The 17,737-nt window shown below is 46.8% G+C and overlaps 1 protein-coding gene across 1 annotated transcript; it reads left to right on the forward strand.

Moving 5' to 3' along the window:
• Positions 1-12,098: 12,098 nt before the first annotated feature.
• RRM2 (ribonucleotide reductase regulatory subunit M2) lies at positions 12,099-17,466 on the forward strand. Its single transcript, XM_053938167.1, has 10 exons — positions 12,099-12,272; positions 12,350-12,427; positions 12,798-12,932; positions 13,051-13,167; positions 13,681-13,814; positions 14,462-14,556; positions 15,314-15,447; positions 15,835-15,939; positions 16,069-16,182; positions 16,563-17,466. Exons 1-10 carry the CDS (start codon positions 12,144-12,146, stop codon positions 16,713-16,715), a joined length of 1,194 nt encoding a protein of 397 aa, XP_053794142.1. The 5' UTR covers positions 12,099-12,143; the 3' UTR covers positions 16,716-17,466.
• Positions 17,467-17,737: the final 271 nt, after the last annotated feature.

Below are 17,737 nucleotides of genomic sequence, written 5' to 3' on the forward strand. Positions count from 1 at the left end.
ATGGGAATATTGTGTGCTATAACACCTGGTGCTGGACTCCCTTTGTGCTGATGGTGGCTCATTTCCCATAAGGCAGTGTAATGCCATACTGCCTTTAGCTGAGTCAGTCCACAGCATCACAAAGAGCCTTTGCTCAAGTTGGCAGTGATTCAGGAACTGTTGGGTTGAATGCAGATCTTTGTGTTCTCTTTTGAGGTGAGTGGTCCCCAAAGGATCCTTATTTTAGAGGTGTGAGCCTCAGCCTGTTGTGACAATAGGTTTAGTTGATTTTTGAAGATCTGTTAAAATAGTATGAGGGCTCTTGGGGTCTGGAGAACATACAGTGGCAACCATTGGCAATGGGTTTCTGCCTTGGAATGAGAAGGTCAGATTTTATTCTTCATTCTGCTGTTAACTGGCTCTGTGACTGAATTTATCTTTCTTTTTTTCAGGTATGTGCTCCTTGTACCTAAACTCAGCACCCAGCAAAATGGGTCCTGCTGTGCCCACTGGAGATAGGGTTTAAGTTATGCAGCTCCTGGCCACTCAGTGGTCTGAGAAATGTCCACACCCCAACACAGGTGTTTGGGGGATGCACCCACATGCTAGACCACACTCACAAAGTACAGGCAGAACATGCCAAGCACCAGGCCCTCCTGTGCACTTGTGTCTGTTCTGCTCTGACTGAGTGGTGATGCCTCCTGCACCCACCTAAGTTGCTCATCCCTGGGACACTCTGTGGTGTGACTGGCATGGAGTGCCCTCCCCAAGCATGGCAGCTGGACACTGGGGCTAAGAGAAGCAGCCTCAGTCACTGTCTCTTTTTGCAGTGTTCCCAGCTCTCCATGGCAAGAGCAATACAAACAGGCCATAATCTGAATGATCTGCCACCTACTGAGATGGAGAAGTCCTGGACTGAAACCTGCAGGTGGTGCAGGGGAGCACCACCACATTCCTGCAGAGCTTTGGATGCCTCTGCAGCAGGATTGCCTAAAACCCTGTAATCCATTAACACTGACTGCTTTAATGTTGTACCAGGGTTACCATGGTTTTATTAGCCAGGAGAGTCATGCAATGACTTTTAGAGTGTGCTGCTTTTACAGATGTCTCCTTAAATTGTCATTTAAGAAATAAGGGGAACAAAGACTTTTTTAAAGTTGGACTCAATAACTTCTTATAAAGGAGAATTAAATTTATATCACCTGGTGAGACATGAGAAATTCCCAGTCCTTTGATTTTTTATTTAGCTTTCTTAAGCTTTTTTTGGTAATATTCAGATTTTTATATGAATTTCTGATGTGGCTATTTCATAGACTTTATTTTAAATACTATTAATCATGTTGAACAAACATCTTAGTAATCTACATTATATTACAAACACCAGCTGGCATTGACAGGCATTTTACTGAATATTCTGATTGCTTTTCATCTAGTTTCATTTTAAAAAATGTGAAAAAGGAAATGTCTGGTCTTCTAAAATAGCTGTATGATGGCTGTTAGTTTTGACTGCTGTGTACAGGCATTTCTAAGCAAGTTGTTGCTCTTTTGCAATCTCAATGTACTTAATTTTCATCTTATCATAAGGGAGTCTTTTAACCCTTATATACCTGAGCCTGTTAATAAATGCACGTAGGACTGGGATTTGCTCATGGTCTGAGCTAAGCGGGATCACAAAGAAGGACTCTTCACAACACAGAGGGTAACTGTAGTAGCAGAGGTCTGATTTGAGAAGAGGGAAGATATGATTTCTTCTTCTCTTTCCTTTTTTTTTCACACCAATGTTTGTTTTATACTGTTTCCAGAAGAGCTTCCCATAAAGGAGTTTGAAACAAAGCTTCTGTTAGCTCACCAGAGAAAGCTTGATCCCAGCTCTTGTTTAACAGAGATTAGACTCAAAAGCAGACATTGGAAAGCATTTTAAGTAGAATAATAATCATCTTGAAAGGATTGTGAGTGAAAAACCCTCTACCATCCTCCTAGTGAATAAATCAGCCATTTCATACTTAATAGAGACCAGGGAGCTTTTCTGGATTAGAAACATGGGGTTTTTTTCTAGCTCACTGCCTAGAGGCTAATGTGGCTTTAGGTCCAGGAAACCCAACAAACCCCCCCAACTTCACCATGTTTTTTCTTTTGCTAAACCCAGACTAAATGTAAAACAACCCAAACTTGTTGTACAATGTTATAAGAAACCAAACTGGCTCAAGCTAACAGTGAGAAGATGTCTGAAAATATGCTCATAAAATGGCACTGAATTTGCAGTTTGGTGACAAATTTACAATTTGGTGACAGAAGTCAGTTTTCTGTTACCTCAGCAGATGGTGATTTTTATGAGCACCTCTCAAACATGAGCATCTGATGTGTCACCTTTTGGAGTTCCGAGCAGACCCCAGGGGTGCAGCCAGCAGTGCTTTTATCTCTCACACTACACAGTTCAAAACACAGATGTACGTGGAAATGTCCTACTGCTTCAGTCAATATCAGGCATTGAGGGAGGATGAAAACCTGACAGTGAACAGTACTGCATGTCTGGGAAACCCACTGTTTACCACCAGGACATGTCACTGATGGTACCCAGGATGTCCCTTGCCCAGCACTATCCCTGATACACAGCCTGGATTACATCCAGGAGCTCAAAAGAGGGGATGGAGAGGGTTAAACAGTTCAGCAGCATTTCCTTTTGCATGACTCTGTCCTCCCTGCCAGGTCCTGGTCTGCTGGGAGTTAACACCACTGCTGACTGCTTTTGTGGGGTGATTTGGCCGTGGCCACCCAGTTTTGAAGGCTGTTCCCCCCTGTGCTACTTGCAATCCCTGATGATGCTGTGGTTGCAGCCTGGGGAGTGCCAGGAGATCGAGGATGAGACTCAGTTTGGGAGGTCGCTCCTCAGCCTTGCCCACTGGAGAGCTGTGCCAGAGCCCCTGAGGGGCCAGCTGCTGCCTCTGGGCTGGGCACAGAATTCCCAGCCCACGGGACATGCCTGGCACTTCAGAAGGAGCTCAGGGGTTTGCAGGCTGCCTGCTGCTCCCAGCGTGGGTGCTGCTGTGTTGCACACACAGGCTGCGTGCAAGCAGAGCATCACTGTGTGCCTGGTGCAGGGCATGCGCCTCTCCTGCCTCAGCAGCAACAGGCAGGGCTGCTTTTAGCCCCTGCCCTGAATTTAGCTGGCTCAGAGTAGTTAATAGCTAAACGGGGGGTGCTTTGCAATGCTTTCTCACTTCTCACCTCTCCACATCTGAAAGTTAGCAATGCTTTGTTCCCACCTCTCACCTCCACTTGCGGAGCTGTAGATTGCAGGGGGACTGCACTTCACCCACTAAAGTCTAAACTCACATAATTAAATTAGGATTAAAAGCCCCAGCTGACTCTGGAGGCTGAGTAAGAGCTGTGGAGGGAGGTGGTGATGTCTGCACAGTGTCCCTTGAGGCCTGGACCATGCTCAAGGCAGGCAGCCAAATGCTTTTTTTGGTTTGACAGCAGGGTGGTGGTTACTCTTTACATCATCAGGTACTTGTACAAATGCCCTGTTGTTAAATATGTTTGGTTTTGCTCTATTTCTGTTCAGCCTTATCAGAGTAGATTATAGCTGCTCACCTGTCTCCACAATCACTGGGAGCAGAGCCAGCTTAGCCCCACTGAGAGGTAATAAATTCTGAGCCGTGGTTGCTCCTCCTGTGCTTGCCAGGCGAGCCGAATACAGCTTTCTTCTCAATTTAACAAAACTTTGCATGATTTGTGGCCGCACTCAGTTGGACTGATTTGAAAAATGAAGCAGTTGTGGGTGTCTATGTTTCTCACAATCCCCGACACCTTCCCCTTTTATTAGTGCTCCTATATGAAACCTGTCTGAGCACATTAGGAAAAGGCATTGGGAAAAGGCACGTTTTCCTTCTGGCAACGGTGAGAGCTGGAAATACTTGGCCAGAAGTTAAAGTGTATTTTCTCTAACCATTAGCACTACTGTGGGAGACAAGGGCCTGCTCTTGGCTCTCATCTGATGATCATTCCTCTCAGCATTTAAATGTCCATGTGAATAATTTTTTGGTGGTTAACTAATTCCTGGTGATGACAGGCACCTAGGAAAACAGTGCTGACCTTAATTCCTTCTGCTTTCATAACATGGCACAACTTTCTCTGAGTTCTAAGGTTATTGCTACAGATTATTTACAGGGTATTGAGAGGTGTTTGTTTTGTAGAAGCAGTGTGATGGAAGCAGCCCTGTAGTGCCTGTTTCCAGGTGGTGTGGCTGAAGCCTGCTCAGCATGGCTAGCAAGCTGCTTTCCTCCAGTGTCTGACTTTCTCTGGGTTTTAAGATTAATGGCCCATCAGCTGGCGAAAGAGGAGGAGGTGATAGGGAGAATGGAAACGTGAATGTAGTAGGGGCTGAATTTAACCCAGTGCTTATCTCCACCTCTGGTATTTCCTTTGCAAAGTGTTTTGATAACTGCCTGCACAAGATAGGGGGAGTGTGTTCTGCTCAGGGCAGGGCACCTGCTGGCAGGAGCTTGGGCCATTTTAATGTTATTTCTTAAAAAAAAAAAAAGGCATCAGAGTGCATGAATTTCAGGACGGCCAGAAGGAAGAAGGAAAGGAGCTCTGGTCTCCTCTGCTCCTGTTCCCCACTTTGTGTGTGCCTGGTCTGCTAATCTGTGTGAAGTCTCATTCCCCTTCAGGCAGTGCCCAGAGAATGCAAAAAGGATCATGGCTTTGTTGGACTGGCTTACAAAGTCCAAACAGCGCAGATCCTCTGCACCCTCTCTCATCTCCCCTGTGCAGCCTTGCTGTTCCAGGCACTGTGCCTGTGCTCATTAACTTTGCAGCCAAGCATCCATGAGCTCTGCAGAGAGGAGATGATAGGACAGCAGCTGTGTAGCAGTCTCATCCCTTTTCTGGACAGTGACCTGAGGAAACACTTCATGCCCAGGTTATCACATGCCTGTGTTTTCACTGCATGGAGCTGGGGACATCAGGGCTCACCATCAGGGATGTGTAGCTGGGGTGTCAGGACTGCAGCCAGAGAAGGGATGTGTCCTACATGGGGTACAAGTTGCTTTCCAAAGCTGCTTTTGAGCTGGGATCTGTGCTGAGCTGGGACAACTGGGCACTGGATCTGGGGCAGCTGTGGAAAATGAGAACGGAAGTGGCTGAGGAAAGCTGGTACTGACAGCTCAGAAATGAGCTTCAGGGTCAAGGTGGAGAGGGAGCAGGATCCCAGTGGAAAGAGGATGCAAATTTCCTTGTCCTGAGCAATTCATGTGGCAGCACTGGAGAAAAGGGGATAGATGGGAACTTAAAGCTAACACGAAAAAATAAAAAAGAGATGGGGACAGTCACAGGGCAGGCAACTCTTGTAGAAGATTTTATATGGATATGCAGTTCTGCCAATGAAGTACAGGCAAAGAATGGTCATATAATGCCTTGCTGTCTCCATCTGTGATTGGTGTAGGATCTTTACAAAATAGAGGCTTTCCCAGTTCCTCTCTCTAGTTTTCTAACAGGAAGGAAACACCAGTAGTACTTCAGCTGCATAATTCCTTTTTCCCCAAGGGCTGGTGTGGGAAAGGAGGAGGGAGTGGATCTGCTTAATGGTTTTTAAAGGAAGGGAATATGGAAAATGCTGCATCCTTTAAGGGAATTATTTGTGTCTCAGCTTCACTGAAAATGTTAGAGGTCACTAAAGCCCCAGGAGGGAGATGTGGCAATATGTGGTGAAGCAGGTACAGTGGGGCTCTGTTGGTAAGACACCCATTGTCTCCTGTTTTATAGAGGGTTTTTTTTTCTGCTGGAGTTACATGAGACCAGAGTGTTTTGCTGCAACAAAATATCAGTGATTTATTTATTTATTGATGTATTCAGTGTTAAAACTTTATCTTGAAGATTCTTTTTTACCCATTTCTTCAGCTGGGTGTGCCAACAGGCATAGCTGGGGAGAAGCTCCTGGCATGCCCTTGAGCTTGCTGTGCAATGGAAGAGCATCTTGATGGATGCCAGACAAAAGGACTAATAAAATACTATATCCTAATCCTTTTATGCTCAGTAATACTTGATGGTAACTGCTGAGCAAAACATAATGTGCCTGAATAAAACTGTTGTGTGAAATCCTGAGATCATGACTGGGAATTGAGGAATCTGCCATGTGCTCAAGAAAGCTGTTCAATGCATAATTACTCGTGGTGAGAAATACCTTCTCTCTGAACTCCATGTTCTGGTGACTGTTCAAAGCTGTAAGATCTTGTGCCTTTTTTCCCCACTGGCTGATTACAGCCATGCTTGGTTGGGGTGGTTACCTGGCTGCTCCCCAGCTTGCTCTCAGGCAGTGAACAGGATAGCCTGCTCCAGCATCTTGCTCCAGGGCAGGTTTGTATTCCTCTGGTGTGCCCTGGAGCTGTCTTCTGAACAGCTCCCACACCAACACCCTTTTCACCCTTTGCTGTTGCAATTGGGCACAGGGAGTGGGTTTGGTTTGAGATAATGGCAATGCATTTAGACATCCAGACAACTCATATAGGGTGTCTTGACTTGGTTGCCTAAATATGGATATTTGTGCCATTTGAGAGGCTCTGGAGGGCCTACATGTGTGGCTGGAAGGAGTGGCACAGTGAGGTCAGGCTTTAGAATGTCTCAGGTGCCCTTGGTGCCTGCACATTCCACCCATGAGTAGACACCTGCCTTTGGGTGGCTGAATCTGGAGCTGAGCCCTGCTGGCACTGCCCCATGGATCCTGTCCCATGGATCCTGTCCCACACAGTGCAGGAGGGAAGCAGTCATGGCTCCAGCTGCAATCCTCCTGCCAATGGAGCAGAGGATCTGCTCTGCTCCCTTGACCGTGGGTTAGCCTGGGAAGCTGCTGATGGAGCTGCTATGCATCATCACCCAGGAGCACCTCTCTGCAGGGCCAGTCTAGCAGTTCATAAATGTGAGCTTCAGTTTTCTTCCCTAGTGCATGATCCTGCATTTAGCCTCATTAATACCAAGGACAGGTTACTTTTACACACATTCACTACCCAACACATCTACCACATAAAACTTTGCAGGCACATCAGGACATTGAGCTGGTAATGATGTGCCCCAACAGTGACTTTCTAAAATATATCAGTTAGCCAGTTTTAATCCTCTCAGTGTCACAAAGCAGTGAATCAAATGTGCCTTTTTAAAGCAAGGGATTTTTTATCAGCCTGACTGTACTGCCAAAAGCAGTGGATGACAATCTTTTTTTTTTGTCACCCATTACACTCCATTATATTCCCATACAGGCCTCTGTCTCATTTAATATCAGACTTGCATCAATTTATCTACCTCTGGTTATCCCTTTCAAGGCAAATGCAACATAAACCCACTTTTCTGTGTTTTCATGGTCCCCTAAGTCCTGTGGGCAACTGCCTCTCTCTAGTTTTCTAATTTCCATTTTATCTTTTTTTTTTCTCCTGGTTACAATTCCCAGGGTCAATTACTGCCTTCATATATGGGAGTATTCCTAGATCATCTTTCACTTTCTTGGATGTATTTGGGATATTTTCTACTGCTGCCTGTTTGTGCACACAGACTGACCAGGTAAACAGTCCCTTGCATCTTCTCCTATCACCATGGGGTCACTGCTAGACCCCACAATGAAATTGCCATGGCAGAACAGGATAGGGCATGGAAGGAGCTGGCTTTTCCCAGTCCCTTCTTTGGCAAAATTGTAATTGAATCCTGACAAATACTGAACATTTTCATGCTCTGCAGGGAAGTGTCTCGCAGATGCCACAAGAAAAATGTTCAATGATAGGTCTCCCTGTTTTCTCTGCCCTGCTGGATGAGTACAAATATCATGGCCATCTGGAGCAGAAAAGGGCTAAAATATTGTACTGTCCCAAAGGTGAGAGGCAGCACCCTTTCTCAGTCTTTTCATTACAATCTTGACTAGGTGGTTTCTTAGGATAGGAATGCCAATGTACATCAGGAAGTCTGGTAGTGGTAGGTATCCGCTTTGTTGAAGATACTCTGCATTTTCCAGGGGGGAAAAAGTCTCTGCTGGAGAAGAAAAGGTTATTGGAAGAAGATAGATCAGGGATGTGGAACACATATGAGTTCCCTGCAGATAAGTAAGGTTTGGGTGGTAACCAAACTGCCCCCTGCTGACCCAGTTAAGAAAAATGCTTTGAGTCCCACCTTTGTCTCCTTGGTCAATTGACTTTCATGGTTTGAGGCTGGTTTTCTTTGGAACCATTTGGAAGTACAAGGGGGGTCCTGGCTGCCTTACTAAGATGGCAAGGTTGTCTTCTGGACCAAGAGGGGAAGGGTGGCTCAGACCACTGTGTGTGTACGGTAGCAATGAAGAGATGTCCCAGAAGTGCTGCTGTGCAACAGCCCTGCTCAACATAGCCAACACGGGCCTGCCCAGAAATTAAGGACCTGGGGCTGCACCCTCCAACAGGCAGTTTTGCATGAGTAAGTGCTGAGGAATGTAACCCTCAGGAAAGTTCGCTGCTCTGTGGTGACTGACTGGCTGCTAGAGGAAGACTTGTAGTTGTCCATGTGTGGCAAGAAGTCAGCCTCAATCTCCGTGACCAGAGTGCAGGAGCTGAGACCAAAACACTGACTGCTTGAGTCAAGTCCATGGTGGGCCACAGGCTGGAGCCATTGCCTTCTGCTGTTGCAGGAAACAAGGAGGTGATGCTCCCAGCCAGGAAAAGTGACAATCTTCTTGAGCACAGGTATGACTGCAGTGTGGGCTGCTAGGAAGGCACTGGCATCAGTGCTGCTCTTGCATATTGCTGACTGCTGATGGCCAACAAGTGCTGCTGCTTGGAAAGCTTCATGTTTCCAGCTCTTGAAAGTCTTTCAGTGCTGCATCATCTACCTGGCACTTGTGGGACTGTATCTGCAGCACTATGCTGAGTTTCATGAACAGCAAAGAAACACGTCCAATTATGCCATTAAAATGCCGTATGTGGTCATATACTACCTGTAGACTTTCAGGTAGTCATATACTACCTGAGAGCTGTAAATGTTGAGTAAGCACCTTGAATAGGCAAGAACTACAGTTAAAAAAAAAAATACAAGGCATTGGGGATGTTAACCCTCTGAGGGCTTTGCTTTCCAACAGCTCATTATCTCCAAAGAGGCTGACTGTCAGGTAAGCAGGTGGCTAATGATGGTGCTGCAAATGAATGGGCTGCACTGGCAAATGTGAGATCCAGCCAGAATCATGCTAATGAAGCCTGTTGAAGTGCCTAGGCCCATCCAGTTCAGTTATTTCCAGTTATTTTTCCAACTGCAGTAAATGGAGGGCGACCAGCTTTCAACAAGTAGACAGCTATTGGGGGAATTTTTTCATTCTGATTTTTGAAGTTTTGGTCTGAGTCCTTAGGTTCAGATCAGTTCTGGAGGGGTGTGGAGCATTCTCTTCAGCACAGCTGGGTGAGGAAATGCTGCGGCCTACCTCCAAACCTGCTGGAGAAAGTGGAGGCCATTGAGACCACTGCTGACCATCTCAGAGATGTTGGCTGGTGGCCTCTCCTGCTCACCTACCCTGTCTCAGCTTTTATTTATACTTAGATTTCTTTGTGTTGCATGTTGTACTCAGACCAAAGCAGGGGCCCTCGAGCATGGTGCTCTGTACAAATACCAACCCTACCAGACTGAGCAGTGGGTGAGGATTTCAGGATTTGGCATGGATAAATGTGGCTGGATGAGACCACGCAAACAAATCAGGAGAAAACCATCAGCAAACACTGAGTCCTCAGCTAGGGATGAGTCAGTTCTCCTCACTGACTTTCATCAGACCAGTTGCTGCAGGGGTGGGAGGCAGTCAGCAACCTGGAGTCACTGTCTATCTGTTCTGTAGGCAATTGTGTTAAAATGGAAGAGAAGCAATCCCGTGAGCAAGGGGAGCCCTGCCCTGAGCGTTACCAGCGCGTCGGTGAGCTGAGAGCCACGGCAACAGCCAGCCTGAGGAAGCAGACGTGTGCGGGGGACATGGGACCTGGGGGCTGTCAGCTGTGCCTGGTGGGACAGGGCTTTGCCACGTTGGCACTGCGGGTACCACAACAGAAGTGGCTGGGACAGAGGCTGAGCTCCACATGCAGCTGATGAGAATGTCAGAGTCTGTGTGGAGCTGGGTGCTGGAAGCCAGCGTGGGGGCCTGGGGGCACCTAATGCAAACAGGGCGGTTACACAACACCCCACACCTGCCTCACCCAGATACCCCAGGCTGCTCTTACTTCCACCTGAGTGTCTGAATTCCTGCAGACAAAGAAGGCGAGAAACTAATACAAGTCTGGGGCTGTTTTTTAAGCACACAGTACTCAGAACTAGTGGCCAGAAGCCATAAAGGCAGAGCATTCTTTCAGACACCCAAAGAGAGGGCAGGAGCTAGCTGACTTTTTGGTCACCATCTCTGTCATCCCTGATGCTGAGCACTTCAGAGCAGGGCAGCAGCCTACTGCCTTTAACTCAGCTCTGCCAAAGAAGCTGCCGTGAAAATGCCAGTCCCAAAATGCAGTTGCATCACGGAGAAGGATGTACGTGAAGGAAAGAACAAATGCAGTTGGGTTAAACTGCTGTAATAGAAAATGCAGCATGGGCACTCATTTCTAAATAACATTTTGTGGCAGCTCCAGCAGCACAGAGTTGCAACACACTTCCTCACAGACCTTCTCTGTGCTCTCCCTGGAGTTTTTTCTCCTTGCAGAGCCATCGTCCTCAGGACAAGGCTTTGATGCCCTGCCATGGGCTTCTGAGAACAGGAGCTGGACTGCAGAGATAGCACAGCTGTTGCATTGTGACAGCTCTTGGCCCAGGGCTTGTGGTGGCTTTGAGGTTCTTTATTGGGGTGGGAGGGTAAATGAGTTTGGGTGGGATGGGGAGGGTGCTGCTCTAGCTCTCTGCCAACTCTCCCAGCAGCTGCAGAGGTGGCAGGAGATAATAGGGACACTTGTAAGCCTTTTCAGAGATGCCCGGTACTCCTGCGTCTAGCACCAACTTCCTGGAACGGAGCAGGAGTGTGTTTGTGCTTGTCCAGGCTGCCTACTAGGATTTTGGCCCCCTACTAGAGGTTTTGCGGTGCTCACTGTCCTGCGATAGAGATGTATTTGTGACTTTGACACTGACCTGCTAAAATGAGTAATTGATTTGAATTTACATCATCAAAGGTGGTGCTGGAGGGGAGAACTTTTGGTTTTTCTTCCCAATCCACAGCATTAAATTTACATAGTACCATTATATAGTTCTGCTGTGCTCCTGCTCTACCTGCCTCTTCTCCAGCCAAGCACAGCACAATGCTGGGCCATGTAACTCTTTGTCCCTGGGAACACAGCCAGGTGACAGGCACCAGTCCATGCCATTCTGCATCCTGTGTGACTGAAGGGCCTCCAAGTCTTACGGAGCTCCCGGTTTCATTAAAACTGCTTCAGGGAAAACATTTTAGCTGACAGAAGCAGATCCTTTGTGGAACTGGATGAGGAAAATAATGTTGCAATTTAATGAATAAAAAATAAATGCAGACTTTTAGAAATTATGAATATTTCTAAATATTCATAATTTCTAAAATTGGCCTCCTTTTCTTGTGCTATTTATTTAAAACGCGTGAAACCGGGTGGCACTCGGAGTCAGTTTCTCCAGGAAGCCAATTTCTGCCTCCAAATGCAGGAATGTGGAATTTCTATCCAAATTCAGGCATCAGTGTTGAAAGTGAAAAGGAATGGGTCGGTAGGAGGGACCGGAAAACAAAAGGGGAAAAGCAAAGCAAAGTGGCACTTCCAGATCTGTACCCCAAACCCAGGTTACGTGCTCGTACCCAGGAACGAGTGGTGGACTCTTGCACCGCAGCCGACTCTCCGGCGGGCCGAGGTGCGGCTGCGGCGCTCGGAGCGCTCCGCAGGAGCGGCCGGGCCCGCCCGCGCTCTCCCGCCTTCTCCGCGCGCGCTGCCGCCAAGCGAGGGGCGGGGCTCCGCCTCCCGCCGCCGCCACCACAATGGGAGGCGGGGCCCCGCCCGCGGCAGCGACCAATGGGAGCGCGGGGCCGGCGCCGGTGGGCACGGCGAGGGCTGTGAGTGGCCAGCCGGCCGTTCTGGCGCCAACTTCGAAGGGGATATAAAGGGCCGGCGCGGGGCCGCCTCATTTCCTGCCGCCCGCCCCGCCGCTGCTGCCGCTGCTGTTCTGCCGCCGCCGCGCTTTCAGCCATGCTCTCCGCCCGCGCCCCGCTCGCCGCCCGCCACGACCAGCCCCAGGTGTCACCCAAGAAGAGCCAGTCTCCTATGAAGAGTCTGTCGCCCATGAAAGGCTTGGCGCTGAGCAACAAGGAGAACACGGTGAGCGCCCGCCCGCCCTCCCACCCCCCTGCCTGGCAGCGCCGCATCGCGCTCACCCTGCCCCTTTCTCCCCTCAGCCCCCCACGCTCAGCAGCGCCCGTGTGCTGGCCAGCAAGACGGCCCGCAAGATCTTCCAGGAGGGCGACGGCAATCGGGTGAGTTTAGAACGCCCGGGCACCGCGCCCGCCCTTGTCCTGTTTCCCTGAGGCTCCTGCAACCCCCGCCCCGCTCTTCTCTCCCCATCGATGGTCTCTCCTTTCTGCCCCCTTTCGTCCGAGCCCGCTGGCTCCCGCCGGGCACTGCACCCCCGCCCCAGCCCCCCTACCTCAGGGGGGTCTCTCCACCCTCCCGGGCCCTTCTCCTTCAGGGGATCTCCCGCCTCGTCCAGCCCCGCTCCCTCGGAGGGGTCTTTCCCAACTCCCAGCCCTTCTCCCTCGGGGGTCTCCCCCGAACTACCGCCCTCAGTCTCCCTCCAAAGGCCGCCCCCGTCCGAGCCCTGCCCGAGCCGTTCTCCCGCCATTCCAGGTGCCGCGGGGCGTGGAGGAGGAGGAGCCTCTGCTGCGGGAGAACCCCCGCCGGTTCGTCATCTTCCCCATCCAGTACCACGACATCTGGCAGATGTACAAGAAGGCCGAGGCCTCCTTCTGGACGGCGGAGGAGGTGAGGGGTGGGCGGCCACGGCCCCTCCTGCCGCCGCCCCTGCCCGCGGCCCTGGGCGGGGCCCGGGACGGGCCTTCCGCCGGAGCACCCGTTTCTTAGTTCTCCTGTAATGTTTTAGGTGGACCTTTCCAAAGACCTCCAGCACTGGGAGTCCCTGAAGCCTGAGGAGAAGTACTTCATTTCTCATGTCCTCGCCTTCTTTGCTGCCAGTGATGGCATTGTCAACGAGAACTTGGTGAGTGTGTATGAAGTCCCGACAGAAATATCACTTTGGGTAGATAACAAGATAACTCACATGTTCGGTGTGCTTGCTGTGGCTGATCCAGCTGGCTTGCCGGGTTGTGGAATGTTACAGCATTAAGAATGCATAGGGCCGTCCTGTGTTAATTAGGGAATTGGGGTCAGTTTGGTAATCTCCAAGTTTGCCCACTCCCCTTTGGGCACGGAGTGCTGCCCTACAGTAACACTTGGCTGTTTCACAGCCCATGTTCTGCTTCTACCCTCTGTGTTCTTCCTAATGGGGGATAAGTAAAACTGAAACATTTTCCCATTTCCCATGGGTCCAAAGAATACCTTCTGACATGAAATTCTGAGGGGTTGCTGCTTTTTATATTGCTGTTAGTAATCCACATATCTGGAATTAATCCAAAGATTTTTGTGGGCTGACCAATAACTGGTCCATACAGCATTAATATAGCTAACCTGCAAATCACAACGACTTCTGCAAATGCTTATTTATTTCCTCTAGGTGGAGCGGTTCAGTCAAGAAGTACAAATCACAGAAGCTCGTTGTTTCTATGGCTTCCAGATTGCCATGGAAAATATACATTCAGAAATGTACAGTCTCCTTATTGACACCTACATTAAGGATTCAAAGGAGAGGTTTGTATTGCTTGATGATGAAAAGTTCAGAACTCAGTAAATACTCAGAATTTAGGTAATGCATGTCAGTTCTGACTTTCAGACTAATTGTAGGACGTAAATTAGACATACATAAAAAGCCACTGCTGTTTAAGAGCAGTTTTATTTCACAATGTCTTTTTTCATCTCAGTACTGGAATGAAGGAATTACACAATGTAGAAGGTGGAGCAGTCAAAGGGAGTATAATAAATTTTAAGTGAGTTTTACTGTTACTGAAAAAGCTTGCTGTGTCATTTCTACTCTGAGATGCTAAATTCTAGCAAGAGCTGCTCACATGAGAGGTCTGATGCCTTCATACTGTGACGTGGATTCCTGGTTAATCTCTGGCTTTGACAGCCTTGTTCAGGAGCACTTGGTGAAACAGTTCTCCCCTTGATATTGTAATGGGAATTCATGTGAACTGGTGTCGATGTGATGGGTATGTGAAGGAAAAAGTAGTTGATTGGAACAAATAGAGCTGCATTGGTGCCAGTAAGAGGGAGAAGGACAATTACCAGGATGAAGGTGCAGAGCATGTTTAAGTGATAAATACTGTTTATGGCAGTGAATTCTTATTTTGCTGATTTAGGATAGGCTGTTTTATCCTAATGAGTTTTATCTTTCTCAGGGAATTTCTTTTCAATGCTATTGAAACATTGCCATGTGTTAAAAAGAAGGCAGATTGGGCCATGTGCTGGATTGGGGACAAGAAAGCAACATATGGTAAGTACATCTATTGGAAACAAAGTGAAATTCCTCTTCTAAAGATAGAGGAACCACCATTTCTCCAGACTTCACAGTTAACAGGGATTATTGCTGTTGGAGAGAGAGTACATGCTGTCCAGTATAAGACACAGGTATAATTCTGAATGTGAAGAAAATAATTGTCATCTTCAAATGAGCTACTGACAGGAAATCTTTGTAAAATTGCTAACATCATGAATAATAAGGTCATGTGGCAATCATCATATGCCTGAGTAGATGATCAAACTGTAAATTGCTGCCACATGTCAGGACGTGTCATGGCTATCTATAGCCACTAGACATGTCTGGTTGGAGACTATAGCTCCTCTGCCTTGGTGGTTCCTTGTGTCTTGCTTCAAAGGTGAGATAGTACAAATCATTATTTCACTAGTATTGAAACATTTTTCATGGCCAAAGATGAGCAGACACTGAGTTAAATCAGCTGCCAAAATGACTGCTCCTTTTAGTGAGCCATCTGAAAAAGGATAATATTGAGGGTTGACCCATGGGAAGGAGCCTTGGCTTCAGCTACTTAGGAGCTACTCTGATTAGTTCCTATTTCCTCTCATGTTTGTTTTGTTTAATTATCAGAAATCTTTAATAATTTCTAAGCACAGCTCATAGTACACTTGGGCAGAAACACCTTCATTTGCTTCACAGGATGCAGTTTGCAACTTTTGTGTATCAATCCTGTTAAGTTTTCTGTGTGGTATTACTATCAATATTCTCTCAACAGGAGAACGTGTAGTTGCCTTTGCAGCTGTGGAAGGGATCTTCTTTTCTGGCTCTTTTGCATCAATTTTTTGGCTGAAGAAAAGAGGATTAATGCCTGGACTCACTTTTTCTAATGAACTCATCAGTAGAGATGAGGTATGAATCAAATTCTAGCAGTTAAGATGGTAATGTGCCACAGTAGTTCAAGGTAATGACACTCAATTGGAGCCTATATTTTAAAATAGGAGTATATTTAGAAACAGGCAGACTATAAAGCTCACTTAAGTGTGTAAACATGTGTCACTGTGGATCTTGCAGAAGCATATGAATGAACTTAGCATTTTACTTCCTCTAAAGTAGTTGGAGGGTTCTCACCAATGCTCACAGCTGCTGTGCCTCACGCTGGCAGAGCTTGATCGTGATGCCTTCTGTTGAGGCAGAAAGTTGTCTGTAGGAAAGAGTAACATGGGAAAGGTGATGCCACTTACTCTGTGCTCTCTTAAATCAGTGTTCCTGAAATAATGTTCTGAAACTTCTTTCCAGGGTTTGCACTGTGATTTTGCCTGCCTCATGTTCAAGCACTTGATACATAAACCATCAGAGGAAAGAGTAAAGGAAATCATCATGAATGCTGTTCTCATAGAACAGGTAACTGTCTGCCTCTTGTTTATGAGCTTCATTGCAATCAAACAAAGCTGGGGAGCTGTTGGGCATAAAACTAACCTAGATGATAGAGTGAATGCCAGTTTCTGTACATAAAATGCTTGTTATCTGCAGGAATTCTTGACGGAGGCACTGCCTGTAAAGCTGATTGGCATGAACTGCACTTTAATGAAACAGTACATCGAGTTTGTGGCAGACCGGCTTATGTTGGAGCTGGGATTTAACAAGGTGAGGCTCTGATACACTGAATGTTTCATGGGGAAAAGATAATGTTAATTTCCTTCAGAAATCCAAATCCTAAATTGGCTGCAGCAATATTGTTTTAACTTGTAAAATGATTTAGCAGTTCTGCTATACTGTTTGCAGACTCACAGAACAAAGAGCAAAAGGATGCTATGAAAAAAGTTGTATTAGTAGTTGTGCTTCTTCAGCTGCTTTACTGCAGCTGAAAGAAGACAGGAATAGAGAAGGCTTGGGGCAGAGATTCTTGTTCACTAAATAGTAAGCCTGCTGATGCTGCCATTAGGCTCCTTCCAACTGATATCTAAAGCTCTTGCATACTCAATGGGAGCACCTGTGGTGACTACAGAATTGCCTCTGTGTTTCAGATCTACAAAGCAGAGAATCCTTTTGACTTCATGGAAAACATCTCTCTGGAAGGAAAGACGAATTTCTTTGAGAAGCGAGTAGGTGAATATCAGAGGATGGGAGTCATGTCGAAGCCCACAGACAACTCTTTCACCCTGGATGCGGAATTTTAAGTGACCTGGAACCATGTGCATTAATGTGCATCCTGCCCTGCTTACAGGGAACACTCAGTGTGCTGAGTCACAGTGTGACTTGAATCCTGTACTGAAATCCCACTCTTGTAAAGTGTGGTGATACTGGTATACTTTAGAAGGCTGCTGTAGCTCCAGCAGTAAAACCCCTTTTAATTAGATTTTACCAATGGTGTTAATGCATAGGATGCTCAGGTGTATCTTACAGCACATGCTGCAAGGTGGGAGGTTGTGGGCACTGACCCCTGGCTTCTGCTGTTCTCACCATAAGCAGAGGAACAGTTAGAAAATTCCAGTTGTAAATTTGTTGAATAGTCCGTAGAAAACTCTGGAGGCAACTACATTATGACCTCACTGCTTTTTTAGCAGGTTTTAAGTTTACCATTTTTACTATTTTAATAGTTTGTACATAAACCTGGCACTTTAATGTTTAAAATAAACAACTGTCTTGTAATATTCAACAACAGTAAAATGCATGTCAAAATCTTTTGCAGTCTAACCTTTTATGACTTGTGCTTCTTTTTGGATATGTAATTTAAAATGGTGCTATGAATTAAACTATTCATCTTAAAATATATCAAGGAACAGGAAGAAACTTGGTATGAAAGATGAAGAACTAAATTGGATATTCTGGGTACGGAAAAACAAGATGCAGCTGACTTGTGGACTTGATTGCTTTTTCTTTACTACCTGGGAACAGTATTTCATGTAATAAAGAGCTGGTTGGACTCAGTGTTGTATTGGCGTCAGTGTTCAATGGACAAAGTTGTGTGCTGATTTCCTTTTGAATTACAGCTTTTCTGAGGAAATGCAAGGTCTTCAAGAAATAGCTGCTTAGTCGTGTGGTTGATAGATATCAAGTGAAATTCTTGTGCTTAGCTCTGACTTACAGACTGCACTAAACAGATGATATGCAGGGCAAATTCAGCTAATTCAGGCTGGTGCAGTATTCTGAGCTTTTCATCATGCCAGTTAAGTCCTGAGTTTCAATACTTAAAAGTAAC

This window comes from Vidua chalybeata, chromosome 3 (genome assembly GCF_026979565.1).
Source record: "Vidua chalybeata isolate OUT-0048 chromosome 3, bVidCha1 merged haplotype, whole genome shotgun sequence".
Lineage (NCBI taxonomy): Eukaryota > Metazoa > Chordata > Aves > Passeriformes > Viduidae > Vidua > Vidua chalybeata.